This window comes from Gobius niger (assembly GCF_951799975.1).
Source record: "Gobius niger genome assembly, chromosome: 3".
In the NCBI taxonomy this organism is placed as follows: domain Eukaryota; kingdom Metazoa; phylum Chordata; class Actinopteri; order Gobiiformes; family Gobiidae; genus Gobius; species Gobius niger.
This window is the reverse complement of record NC_136854.1, coordinates 45,197,702-45,211,923: the sequence shown is the minus strand read 5'-3', so window position 1 is coordinate 45,211,923 and position 14,222 is coordinate 45,197,702. Positions and strand designations below refer to the sequence as shown.

General features: G+C 46.7%; 1 protein-coding gene across 7 annotated transcripts in view; it reads left to right on the top strand.

Moving 5' to 3' along the window:
• Positions 1–14,222, top strand: part of cacna1ab (calcium channel, voltage-dependent, P/Q type, alpha 1A subunit, b) — a 217,067-nt gene that overhangs the window by 106,527 nt on the left and 96,318 nt on the right. For all 7 annotated transcript variants that reach the window (XM_079553243.1, XM_079553241.1, XM_079553238.1 and 4 more), the window contains 6 exons: positions 364–573; positions 2,632–2,975; positions 3,110–3,242; positions 4,939–5,068; positions 6,218–6,277; positions 6,354–6,460. In XM_079553243.1, the coding sequence (XP_079409369.1) occupies positions 364–573; positions 2,632–2,975; positions 3,110–3,242; positions 4,939–5,068; positions 6,218–6,277; positions 6,354–6,460 (984 nt within the window). The remainder of the gene's footprint in view (positions 1–363; positions 574–2,631; positions 2,976–3,109; positions 3,243–4,938; positions 5,069–6,217; positions 6,278–6,353; positions 6,461–14,222) is intronic.

Here is a 14,222-nt window from a genome sequence, read left to right as displayed (position 1 = left end):
GGAACAACGATAAAACATGGTTTAAACCTTGAGAAAGTCCATTTAGCTGGATATGTTTAACATACAGTACATCGTTTATGTTTATAGTGACTCTGCTAATGTGTTTTTGGTTTAGTTTATGGTTAATATCTGTGTCATTCCTGGGCCGAGCCGCATGAAACAAAAACTAACACAAAGTTAAACGTCTAAGGCGACAGTATTTTCTCATAAACGTGTCCAAAAGTAGTACCTCGCCCTGTAATAGTACCCAGCCCTTCTGAAAGGACCTGATCCCGGGTTCATCCTGATACAGAATGGCTGGACTAACAGCACTAGATAAATGTGCGTGTGTGTGTGACTCTCTACTGCCCCCGTCTGGCCCAGGCACAGGAAGCGCGGCGAGGGCCGTGATGCGAGGAGCGCGTCCCCCCACAGCGAGGCGGCCGGGGCGGGGCAGCACGAGCACCGGCGGTCCCGGCAGCACCGCAGGTCCAGAGACTCGGAGGAGGGCGGCCGCAGACACCACTCCAAGTGCGGAGAGGGCGAGAAGGAAGGCGAGGGGCGCAGGGGGCGGCGCCACCGCCACCGCAAGAGGTACGGCCCCAAAACCATAGCGACCGGCTCTCTGTGCCTTACACAGGGTTAGGAGTTAATGTGACTCTCTGCTGCCCTCTGCTGGGCCTCTCAGTTACTCATCATGGTGTTATTCTAAAGTTTCTTCAATAAGGCTAAACAATATATCTCCACATTATGACTTTCAAAATAAACGATTACTACGACATCATCCTGGCTCCACATCTGGAGATGGCCCCGGGTGCTGCATGTGGCTGCCCCCTGCTCCTGACGGCGACACCGGCGGGATTAAAGGATGAGTCAAATGTAGCGTCTTTTTAAACAAAATCTGACAAAATATGTATTTTTATCATCACGGCCCGGCCTTCAGTATCTGAGGAAAAAGGTAAAGCCCTTTTCTTCACATATTGACCCTTTGGGTTGATCAAATTCAACATCAACAAATCTAACACAATGCAAACTTCACGCATCAGGCTTATTTTTTTTTTTTTTTTTTACATATTACTACTTTAATAGTAGTACTTTTTTTATTATGCAAAATGGACTTTTTCTTTAACAACATAATAATAATAAGTCAGGTATTGGCCCTTTAACCTTTTCATCAGTAGGTGTCAGTAGTGAACTCTGCTCTGGTGCATTATGCAACTTTTTATGTGGAAAAAGTACTTCATATTAAAGGTAAATGGTCTCGACTAATAAAGCGCTTTATCACAAAGTGCTTTACATCGAGGAACCTCTCACTGCCCCAGTGTACGCTGGCATTAACGTGGCCTGTAGTGACCCAGCAGGACCCCCTCCTCAGGCACATGTCTGCTGCCTTTTCCAAACTAGTCTCTTTAATAGAGTATATCCTGGCTCATCACCAGTGGGGACCCCCATCGGCCCCGTTCGGCCGTGGGACCCCAAAAAACACTTTAACGGGACAGGCTTCAGACGGGACTTTGTGATTCTCTCCAAAGCAGTGCTGTGGTCACACACAGAGTCACAGATGAATGACATTTAGAACAAAGAAAGCTGACATGATGAGGAACAAAGGGATATGACAGTTTTGGACTTTAGCTTTTTCTTTTTCCATTATTCAACTATAAATCTGCAAAAATGCTAAATAAATGTCATATAGATCAGAAAAGCGCTTCACAAACATTATTGTCTTTTGTGTTTATTTTCACCTTTTCAAATGTAAATAGAAAACTGCCCCAACTCATCAGCTTCACATGAAGATGAGCTCAGGAGCTCAGACGGATCAGCAGCTGTAACAGAACATGTTCATGTTCCCTCTCAGAGCTGTGGATCCTCATGCACGTGTCCATACAGGCCTGTGAGAACATCCAGGGTGAAGTTACAGCTTTTAGGACAACAGTTCAACCAAACCTTTTTGGATTTGCTTCAAACTCTGCACAGTTGATGTTGATACTAAATATTCTGTGAATACAATTTGAGCTGCATATATTTTTTAATGTATGAGTTTTAGGGCTTTTCAAAGGGGGGTTGGGTTAAACTTTGGGGACATTTGCCATGACTTTCACTGCTGATGGATTTGTCTCCATGGTTACGTAAACATTCCATCCAGAAAACTAAAATACAATTGATTGTGGAGCGTCTTAGAGGCCTCCGGGACGGGAAGTAAAGGCACCGCCGCCTGTACGAAGGTCTAATACGCTCTAATATTAAATATTATATATACTCAGGTCAGATTTCAGCCCCTGTGGATGAATGTTCCTCAGTGTCTTGTCTTTAACCTCCTTTAACGCCGGTTGTCCTTCCTCCTTTAGGGAGCACCACAGCCTGGGCCGCCGCCTGTACGAAGGTCAAATACGCTCTAATATTAAATATATTACTATATATAGTAATATATTCTATACTTCCTCCTGCAGGGAGCACCACAGCCTGGGCCGCCGCCTGTACGAAGGTCAAATACGCTCTAATATTAAATATATTACTATATATAGTAATATATTCTATACTTCCTCCTGCAGGGAGCACCACAGCCTGGGCCCCCGCCTGTATGCAGGTCAAATACGCACTAATATATATATATTACTATATATATAATATATTGTATACTCCTTCCTCCTTTAGGGAGCACCACAGCCTGGGCCCCAGCCTGTCCACACACCGGCCCATCCAGCAGTACAACGAGTCCCTGGACAACCTGCGCAACAACAGCAAACTGTGCGAGCTGCCCTACGGCCTGCCCCCGGACCACCCGGACCACCCGGACCACCCGGACCACCCGGACCACCCGGACCACCCCGACCACCCCGACCACATCAACAACCTCCTGAACGCCCGCGACTCGGACACGCACACGCTGCTGCACAGCATGGACAGCCTGATCCTCACCAGCCTCGCCAAACCCGAGTACACGGCCATCGACATGCCGCCCGTGTACCCGTACCCGTCCACCAACGCCATCCTGCAGGGTGAGTGTGGGGGGGGGGGGGCGGGGCCTTCTGCTGAGGGGCGGGGCCTTCTGCTGAGGGGCGGGCTCTTCTGCTGAGGGGGGGGGGTTTCATATATTCATATATTTATACTTCATGTTGTTTCTGTGTCACAGTGAACAAAAACGCAAACACTGACCAGAAGAAAACAGACGAGAAGAAAGAGGAGGAAGACGAGGACGGAGACGGAGACGGACCCAAACGTATGCCCCCCTACAGCTCCTGCTTCATCATGAGTACTACCAACCCGTGAGTACTACTACTGCTACTACTACTACTACTACTACTGCCCCCCTACAGCTCCTGCTTCATCATGAGTACTACCAACCCGTGAGTACTACTACTGCTACTACTACTACTACTACTACTGCCCCCCTACAGCTCCTGCTTCATCATGAGTACTACCAACCCGTGAGTACTACTACTACTACTACTACTACTGCTACTGCCCCCCTACAGCTCCTGCTTCATCATGAGTACTACCAACCCGTGAGTACTACTACTACTACTACTACTACTACTGCTACTACTGCCCCCCTACAGCTCCTGCTTCATCATGAGTACTACCAACCCGTGAGTACTACTACTACTACTACTACTACTACTGCTACTACTGCCCCCCTACAGCTCCTGCTTCATCATGAGTACTACCAACCCGTGAGTACTACTACTACTACTACTACTACTACTGCTACTACTGCCCCCCTACAGCTCCTGCTTCATCATGAGTACTACCAACCCGTGAGTACTACTACTACTACTACTACTACTACTGCTACTACTGCCCCCCTACAGCTCCTGCTTCATCATGAGTACCACCAACCCGTGAGTACTACTACTACTACTGCTACTACTACTACTACTGCTACTGCCCCCCTACAGCTCCTGCTTCATCATGAGTACCACCAACCCGTGAGTACTACTACTACTACTGCTACTACTGCTACTGCCCCCCTACAGCTCCTGCTTCATCATGAGTACTACCAACCCGTGAGTACTACTACTACTACTACTACTGCCCCCCTACAGCTCCTGCTTCATCATGAGTACTACCAACCCGTGAGTACTACTACTACTACTACTACTGCTACTACTGCTACTACTGCCCCCCTACAGCTCCTGCTTCATCATGAGTACTACCAACCCGTGAGTACTACTACTACTACTGCTACTACTACTACTACTGCCCCCCTACAGCTCCTGCTTCATCATGAGTACTACCAACCCGTGAGTACTACTACTACTGCTACTACTACTGCTACTACTACTACTACTACTGCTACTGCCCCCCTACAGCTCCTGCTTCATCATGAGTACTACCAACCCGTGAGTACTACTACTACTACTACTACTACTACTACTACTGCTACTGCCCCCCTACAGCTCCTGCTTCATCATGAGTACTACCAACCCGTGAGTACTACTACTACTACTACTACTACTACTACTACTGCCCCCCTACAGCTCCTGCTTCATCATGAGTACCACCAACCCGTGAGTACTACTACTACTACTACTACTACTACTACTACTGCCCCCCTACAGCTCCTGCTTCATCATGAGTACTACCAACCCGTGAGTACTACTACTACTACTACTACTACTACTACTACTGCCCCCCTACAGCTCCTGCTTCATCATGAGTACTACCAACCCGTGAGTACTACTGCTACTACTACTACTGCTACTACTACTACTACTGCCCCCCTACAGCTCCTGCTTCATCATGAGTACTACCAACCCGTGAGTACTAGTTCTACTACAGTACTGCTTGTAAAACCACATGGCAGAAGCAGCGCCCTCTGGTGGCCCAGGCGTGCACGGCCACAGCTGTGCACCTGTGAGTGGCCGCCTCGTCGGGAGCAGAGCTGTCCTTACGCCGGGCTGAACAGTTTGGGAAATGCCGCTGATCTGATGGTTTTTATCGTTCCTTTGTTTCCCGCAGGTTCCGGAAGTTCTGCCACTACATCCTGACGCTGAAGTACTTCGAGTTCAGCATCCTGTCGGTGATCGCCATGAGCAGCATCGCTTTAGCCGCAGAGGACCCGGTGTGGCCGGAGTCGCCTCGCAACAACGTGAGAACCCAGAGTCTGCTCCTGTGGCGGCGTTCATGATCCGTGTTCCGTGTTCCTCAAACATATCTGAAGTTCTAATGATGGGCCTCAAACATATCTGAAGTTCTAATGACGTGCCTCAAACATAACTGAAGTTCTAATGACGTGCCTCAAACATAACTGAAGTTCTAATGATGGGCCTCAAACATATCTGAAGTTCTAATGATGGGCCTCAAACATATCTGAAGTTCTAATGACGGGCCTCAAACATATCTGAAGTTCTAATGATGGGCCTCAAACATATCTGAAGTTCTAATGATGGGCCTCAAACATATCTGAAGTTCTAATGACAGGCCTCAAACATATCTGAAGTTCTAATGACGGGCCTCAAACATATCTGAAGTTCTAATGACGGGCCTGTCACGCTGTTAAGGAGAGACACTACAGGCAAAACTCAATTTTTTCAGTTTTCAGGTTTTGGGCCAAATCTGTCTCTGAACATATAAGCTTTCACCCGGAAACAGAAAATATGCCTAATCTTCACAATAACATGTTTAAATATTGCGCTGATTCAATGTTCCCCCATAGACTTATATGGGAGAATGCAATTTCAAGGCCTTTTTCTCCAAACACATGTTTCTGTCATTGTGGCGACACTATGTCCACGTCAGTCGGACCTAAAGACTTCACATTTTCCAGCCTCGGACTGAGCAATATTTGAAAGATTTTTTCAGAGGGATTTTTTATTATTTAATCCCTTAAGCCCCATTTATTGAGTTTTGTCAAAAAATAAGGCGAAAATTACATTTTTACTAATTTTTCCACTAAAAAACAGCTTATTTTAAAACTAAACAAGAAATCCAAAATCCGCTCTGAGAAAGTCTCGGCAACTCATTCATCAATAAAATGAAACCATAAGTTTGAATGTAGCTCTGTCCATTATTCAGATTTCGTCGCTGAAAAGATGGGAAATTTGGGGTATTTTTAGGCATAAAACACCTTGTTCTTATATGAAAAGATAAAATGACAGAAAACTCGCCGTGTATTTTTTTCTCACATTTATGCCAGTGATCGACAGCAACAGTTTCAAATTGATATCTGTAAATACACATTTTTCCCCTGTTCACCTGCAGTGTCTCGCCTTAAATGATCTGTGTCCTGCTTTTCCAGGTGCTGCGATATTTCGACTACGTTTTCACGGGAGTATTCACTTTTGAAATGCTGATAAAGGTAACGCTTGTTTGTTTGTAACACGGAGCTTGGCGTGTTTCGTGTGTCTGACCGTGTGCCGCGGCGTGTGTTTCAGATGGTGGTCCTCGGGCTCTTCCTGCACCAGGGCTCGTACTTCCGCGACCTGTGGAACATCCTGGACTTTATAGTGGTTAGTGGTGCTCTGGTGGCCTTCGCCTTCACGTAAGTCCCTCCCCTTCATGACCACACTCTTCCTCGCCATCTGTGAACATGAACCTCTGACCCCCCGCCTGAACCAGATGCCTTCTGTCCTCTTTGGCTGTTATATAGGCCTGTGTAGCACCTCATTTGAAAGCTAAGGCCCACAAGACTGATCTTTTTCCTTGCGTTGTTGCTGTGTTGAGTCACATTTTGTATGTTTTGTTCTTTTTCATTTTTGTCACTTTTTTGTTGAATTTTTGTCACATTTTTGTCACTTTTTTGTCATTTTTTTTGTTGAGTTTTTGTCACATTTTTGTTGAGTTTTTGTCACATTTTTGTTGAGTTTTTGTCACATTTTTGTCACTTTTTTGTTGAGTTTTTGTCACATTTTTGTTGAGTTTTTGTCACATTTTTGTCACTTTTTTGTTGAGTTTTTGTCACATTTTTGTTGAGTTTTTGTCACATTTTTGTCGCGTTCACATCCTTGTTTTCTTCTCATTTTTTGTGGCTATTTCGGTGTTTTTTCCCCAAGAAGCTTTTTGATTCGGGCAAAGCCAAACTGGAGAAAATGGGGTCCGTTCAGGTGGGGGTTAAGAGGTTAAACTGTGCTTTGAAAAGTCTATCATCAGCGCTGTTCAGGTCATAAATCTGCATCTGTCACACTCATCCCCGTCTCAGTTTGTAGAGACGCTGGTTTAACCGCTGTGTCCAGACGGATCTGTAGAAAAGCCATCGCGCTCCTTTTGCTCATCTCCTCCTGACGCCTCACGCTCTGTCCCAAAGTCAGATGTGGGTCTCCACTGGGAGGACACACGCACAGACCTATGACCCCCCCAGCGTCCTCATGTCCTCAGGATTTACTCTACTTTATTACAGCCAGACGACGACATGTCAGAGATATTCCACGCTGTTTTTCCCCCTTTCGGATAAATGTCAGACGCCAGGCTCACGGTGGCGCGAGAGGTTCCTGGGTTCGATTCCCACCTGGACGGGGCCTTTCTGTGTCCTCGTGTTCCTGTGTCCCCTACCACTGAAAACAGGTACAATAGGTTCCCCTTTGGGGCCAGGACTCCCCTGGGAATGAGATTTAAAGGAACAGGCCACTGTTTTTCCATGCTGAGATATGTTCTTACCTGAGCTTAGAGGAGTACCTGCCTGGTCTTTGTGCCCGTGGAAGAGCGCGGTCGATTCCAACTTCACCCCCATTTGGAGCCATAGGAATACACTGGGAGAGGCCAAATGCTAGCTACATCTTTGGTCGTTTTGCATGACTGAGGGCACGCACAAAGACCAGACAGGTACACATCAACTCGTCTAAGCTCAGGCAAGAACATATTCAGTATGTAGAATCGGTGGCCTGTTCCTTTAAATAAAAGTCAAATAAAAATAGTCAATGGACACGCCCAGACAGCGCTCTTTTGGTCACATGATCAGCTCAGCGTTTCTCGTTATAGACGCATCCTTTACATGTGATCTGCTCCACAGGAAAGACTCAGACCCTGGAGCTCACAGGCTTTAGAGACAGACAGACAGACAGACAGACAGACAGACAGACAGACAGACAGACAGACAGACAGACAGACAGACAGACAGACAGACAGACAGACAGACAGACAGACAGACAGACAGACAGACAGACAGACAGACTTCAGTCCTCACGCTGACCCTACAGCGTCAAACCCGCTCAAAAATATGTGAATAAGTCACCTCAGTTCCCAGACAGTCCGTGAGTTTACAGATGTGATCCTTCAGTCATTTCTCTGTCTCTCACTGAGAAAGACTCTCTGGGTTGGAGATTTTGTCGCTCGATAATAGTGATTTCCATCAAGAAATAAGCCAACGACAGTCACTGTTTTGAAATGAGATTCGGAAACATAAAAACACAGGTGCTTCTGACAGGAGCGTGAAAGTCTGTGTGTGTGTCCTCAAAGTGGAGCTCCGGGACCTTCTACCCCTCCCTCCACATCCACGCCATATTCTCCGAGTCAGGACCCCCCCATCTCGCCCCCCCCTCCCCCCCCCCCCCGGCGGCCCCAGACACCTGTAACCCTTTAACAGACCAGGACCTGCTCACGCTCAGGTTTAGACTTTAATGTTGTCAGAGTCTCCGAGACCCAGGTACCTGTCTCCGTCCTCCTGCATGACCCACGGGGGGAGGGAGGGGGGAGGGGGGGGCATGCTGCTGGAGACGGGGAGGGGGGGGGGGCATGCTGCTGGAGACGGGGGGGAGGGGGGGGTTGCATGTGACTTTGTAAACGTTAAAGTGGGGGTTTTATGCTTTTCACTGATGTTTATGGAGCGACAGTGAAATCTGAAAGTAAAGAATCAAATCCCTCGTTCAAAAGAAAGTCCTTTAGTTTGCAGAATGAGGAGAGCCGGATCCAGACGGGCTGGTTCACAGGAAGAGCTCGTCTCATTGGTCGACGCGGGAGGAGACTAGACTCTTATGTCTGTGTAGGCTCTCAGTCGTGCAGCAGTTCTCCATCTTCAATGAAGGTTCTTGAGTCCAGTGGCATAGCAAGGGTACCGGGGGCCCCAACCAGGCATGTCAGTAGCCTCTGGCGGCCATTTTGTGTTCTGCACGGTGACAAATGATGAAGGATATAGAACATATAGACATAGAACTACAGTGGCTTCTTACACTGGCTGCTGACTTTATCCTCCCTCCTCTTTATCCTCCCTCCTCTTTATCCTCCCTCCTCTTTATCTTCCTTTTCCAGAAGCAGAACTTCTCCACATTCTGTCAGCGCTGTCGTTGCACCTCTTCACTGCTGCTGCAGTGACTGTATTCTCTTGGTCATTTCTGTCAAATCTGTTGGCCCTCTGGGGGCCCTGCTGGCTTGCCTAATGGCAGACATGCCTCTGCTTTAGTCGTCTTCTGTTCTCTGTCGGCCTTTCATCCAAAAGGCAACACTAAAGTTCAGGTCAGCCCGCAGCCCAGATAAAGACCACGGGGAGGAGTTTTCCATCGTCCGGGTTCTAAGCGGAATGACTCAAGAACCTTCATTGAAGATCGACTCTGATTAATTGCTGAGATCAGGGAAGGAGGACTTTACAAACATGATTTATATATATATATTTTTACATACTTTGGCCGATTTTGCACATTTGATCAAGTTTGTAAAACATATAGACGTCCAGGCTGTCACTGTAAAGCAGCTCTGTGTCAGACTCAGGCCGTCTGTCCTGATCTTAGTTAGTGACGGGTGAATTTAACCGATCACACTAATTGTTTATGCAACAAAAATGCTGAAAGTTTCTGTAAAATGTATTTTTCACCCCTTTGCAACAACATTTCCTCTTTAGTAGCTCCTACAGGCACCAAACTATCCAGTCTCGGCCTTAACTTTTTACTAGTTAATCCAAAAACAAATCCTGGTTCTATCCATTATATAGATTCTTCTCCTGAAGACACAGAATAGATCCTAACATGTAAAAAGCTGTGAAAGTGGATTTTGCATAACGCCTCTCCTTTAAACACCTGCTTCAGGTTATTACAAAGTGTCCATTGCACTTCAGTGATGCTCCACAGGCTTAGCATTGACCAGTGTTTAAAGTAAGTTTGGAATCGCTCCAGAGCATGACCCCCGTCCCCCCGGCACCGACTTCCCTGTCGGAGACTGTCCCACCATCAGTCTTCATCGTCCGCTCAGGAGACAGATATTTTCTTAACCTCTCACTGCGCGCTTTGATCAGAGAAAACATCTAAACAGCAGCAGATGTTTATCGATACGAAGGGCAGCGTTTATTGTCACGACGGTCCACATTTCCCACACCTTCCAGATGATATCAGCGGCGGCAGATTAAATGTGGCCAATTGGTTTAAATGGTCTTTAGTGAGATGGGATCAGTGCGAGCGCAGCCAGTTTCCTGTTCAGACGGAAGATTCAGCCCATTCACCTCTAACCAGCAGGAACAAAGGGGAAAGAAGAGCATTTACAGGACGTCTGTGCAGCCCATTCGTCAGCACTTCTTCTACAAAGCCTGTTCTTTATCCTTTTTGTGTGAGGAGTGCTTACCTTCATGGACACTGGAAATGCACTGCCTGGTCAAATCATTTAGCCAATCAAAGACAATCAGAGTCATGTGACTGTGACTGTCACAAAGCTATGAAACATTCTCACTTTTGAAAGTCAAACAGAGGCAATAGGAGTTACAACAGCAACAGCACAAAGTACAGCCACATATTTAAACGTACAGTTAGCGATATTGCCTCAACGGTGCCATCTGCTGGACAGAGCACCAGATCATGCTTTATTTCTTCAAAATCATGAGGTCCATGTCCTGCCATCTACAACATCGCGTACTTTTGCATAGCTTTGAATCGGAGACTGATGAGACTTGCTCTCTTTTGTGTCGAACTGTCCAGGGAGCCGTGTAACATAGTGTAGCCTAAAGCCCAGTCTTTCTGGTGACCAAACGGGCCGGGGTTGGCGCTGTCGTACCCAGTGTTTTGACTAAAATGCTAACAAGTGATTAGCTCACAGCTCTAATACAATGAAGAGTGTGTAAATGTTTGAAACTGTCCATGCACGAGGAAGTGCTGCGGAAAAACCCAGTAATGAGCGGGAGAAAAAGAGCAAATGAATAAATGATAACACATATGTAAACGTCTGAGTGAGACTGACAGAGAAGAAACTTCAGACTTGACTTGACTTCTCAGACTAACCCCTTCACTCCTAATTATACTTCCTTTGTCGACCCTGGTCCAGTCAGATAAGAAACCCATAAACACTATGAGGCACTTTTATGGTTGATCACCAGACAGGTCAACATCTTTGTATACATTTTCCCATGACACCTGAGCCCGGTACAAAGGTTCATATCAGTTGCACTACATTAGTTTGTATAAACCAGGCCTTCTTCCCTGATTGCACGGCCATATTCCAAGATGCCAAGACTCATTGACATCAGCTTGGGAAAGAGCAGAGACTCCAGACCTTATCCCCATGGAGAGAGCTTTGGTCCAACTCTCCCCAGATCTTGATGATCAATGAACTGGACAAAGATGAACCTTGTGTTATCGCAGAAGAGCCTTTTCCTTTTGGTGGAGACTCTTTTGACCCGGCAGTGCATGAGGTGTCTGTGGTGTCTTCTCGATAAAAGTAACTATGCTTCCTGTCTTCTTTAATTCATGGTCTGGAAGGCTGTGCCACGCTGTGTTTTCTAACACTATCCAGTCCCAGATGCTTTCAGTTTGACCCATCTCTGTCTGTCTCTCTCATCTGTGTCTTTTCTCCTGTTGCTGTGGATGTTTGTCCGTCTGCTGCGTCCATCTGTCTCTCTCCTGTCCTCTGTGTAATCTCTTGTCCGTGTGCACACGTTTTGCCTCTCGCTGCCTCTCCACAGGAGCAGTACCCGGTAAAGTCCCTCTGTCCTCCTCTTCCTCCCCACAAACTGCTCCTACTCACCTCCGGAACTAAAACAACAACCCCCAAAATGGCTTCTCTCTCTTTCTTTCTTTGTTCGTTCGAGCCCATTCACGCCGTTCCGCCTCCGCCACGACCTCGGCTGATCCCAGTGTGAAAACAAACCCGACCTTGTTACTAACGCTCGCGCACATCCCGGTGGTTCATGAGTGAATCGGGTGCATGTTTCCGCAGTTCGTGAAGCTTTACGAAGCGTTTAGGAATCTATGGAAGTGATAAAGGAGCTACGTTCAGACTGCAGGCCCTGGCGCTCCGGAATGACACTCACATCGCTAACTATTAACCTGGTCTTGTAGCTGATCTTCTGTCTGAACAAATGCATCCCCAAAATGAACCGCGGATCTGGTGATGGTCAAATCGGTGAGCGAAGTCTTCAGAGCCGGGGGTTTTTAGGCGGTTTTAGGGGTTTAGTATAAGAAGCCCCTGCTCAAACTGACATTATGACTTGCCCTTGATCTGCAAGCCGTATCACAGTATGCAGTGAGTTATCCTAAGACAAGTAGACACCGTGAACGTTACTAAGCAATGATTTGACATTCTTGAATATTGTGAGCGCACCGTGAGCCCCGTTAAAGCCTGTGACTGATCGGATTGGGATCTGCGTTCAGGAGACAAATGACAAAACCTGGATCTGTGTTGTTCATGCTGGCATGAAAAGATCAGATACAAAAACATCTTCTTCCTTCTGCCTGATGTCTGAACGTAGCCATAGAATCTTTCCACATTTAGACGCGCAGCCATCGGTATTTTGGTTTGTCAGGAGGATCTTCCGTTAGAATTCACCCTCTTAGAAGTTCATTTTCACAATTTTACAATCAGGAAATCAACTCTTCATGTGATGCTTCATTGTGAAAAGCTTGAAGTTTATCAGCAGGGCTCCATCGGCCTCTGCCCTGAGGAGAGCTCACACCAGAACCATTTAAGAGGAGAGGGCCGACTAATGTGTGATTGGCTTTTATTCCTGTACTAGATACAGCCGCATATTAAGTCCTCGCCCGTGACCCCTGACCTCTCGGGGCTTTACTCTAACTCCCGTAGTCTCTCTGACGGACTCCCGCGCTCCTCCAGGGCACGGCTGCCACAGGAAATCAATGCAGCGACTGACTCCGGCACCTGCCAAGGCCCGATCAGTCAATCCACACTCAATTATACCGTCCTCAGCTCAGCGGAGAAGCGGCCTCACGGCTCAAACCGGCCTCGCGGCTCAAACCGGCCTCGCGGCTCAAACCGGCCTCGCGGCTCAAACCGGACGCTCGGCTCAAACCGGACGCTCGGCTGTAACGTGGAAACATGTCATGTCCCAGACGAGGCATGACATGTTTACTGTGTCTTTCACGTGGCTCCCACCAAAGTCTGTGAAGGGAAATCACATGGGCCCAGTACAGTTCTACAGTTCTACAGTTCTACAGTTCTACAGTTCTCTAGTTCTACAGTTCAGTTCTACAGTTCTACTGTTCTACTGTTCTGCAGTTCTGCAGTTCTATAGCTCTACAGTTCTACTGTTCTACAGTTCTACAGTTCTACTGTTCTACAGTTCTACTGTTCTACAGTTCTACAGTTCTGACGCTTCTCTGGAATCAAAAGAGTCTTGCGAACATTCAGATTAGGGTTCAGATTTGTTTTGAAGGTGCTTTATGCATCTTTTTAGATGAAAGTTTATAAATGTGAGTATTTGACCTCGCAGTGAGTGAGCATGAGTGGTCAGCATGGCGGCTTACGGGCAGTGGTTTAAAGACTTTAAGTCTTAGTGACATTTCTTGCAAATACTTCAGGTGAAAGCGCGGGAAAAGTCAGGGCTTTTTAAATCATTTAAATTTGTCTTGGAATCACAGGGAGAAGTTTCAAAACGGTGTTGAAGTTTAACATAGTGGGTAGATTTCCGTCAGATCACAAAAACAAACAAACAGACAAATATTCTGAATGTCGGCGACTTGAGGCCACAGTTTCAGACCCAGGACTTTGTCCAACAGTCGCCTTCAGGGTCAGAAAGGTTTTTCTCACATAGTTTGTCCAGCTGTGTGAACCAGGACTGGACCTCTATGTTGAAGCATCTCTACATATGAACGGCTGTTCCGTTCTTCTGTATCTCCGTACTCAGTCCTGGTGTAAAAACAGACTTTAAGCTAATATTAAGCTAGCTAAGCTTTAAATCATCAACTTTCCAGCCGTTAAAACGGTCCAAATCAGAGCTTTATTTGTTGCTTTACGCTAACGATCAATACTGTTTGGTTGCCAAAAGAAATTCCATTACCCATAATGCAACGGGCGACCCGACCTCATACTTTAGTATTGGGCCTGGCTTCCCTAGTGATATGTTTGGTGATAGAACACTCAATGTAAACATAGCTCTACAA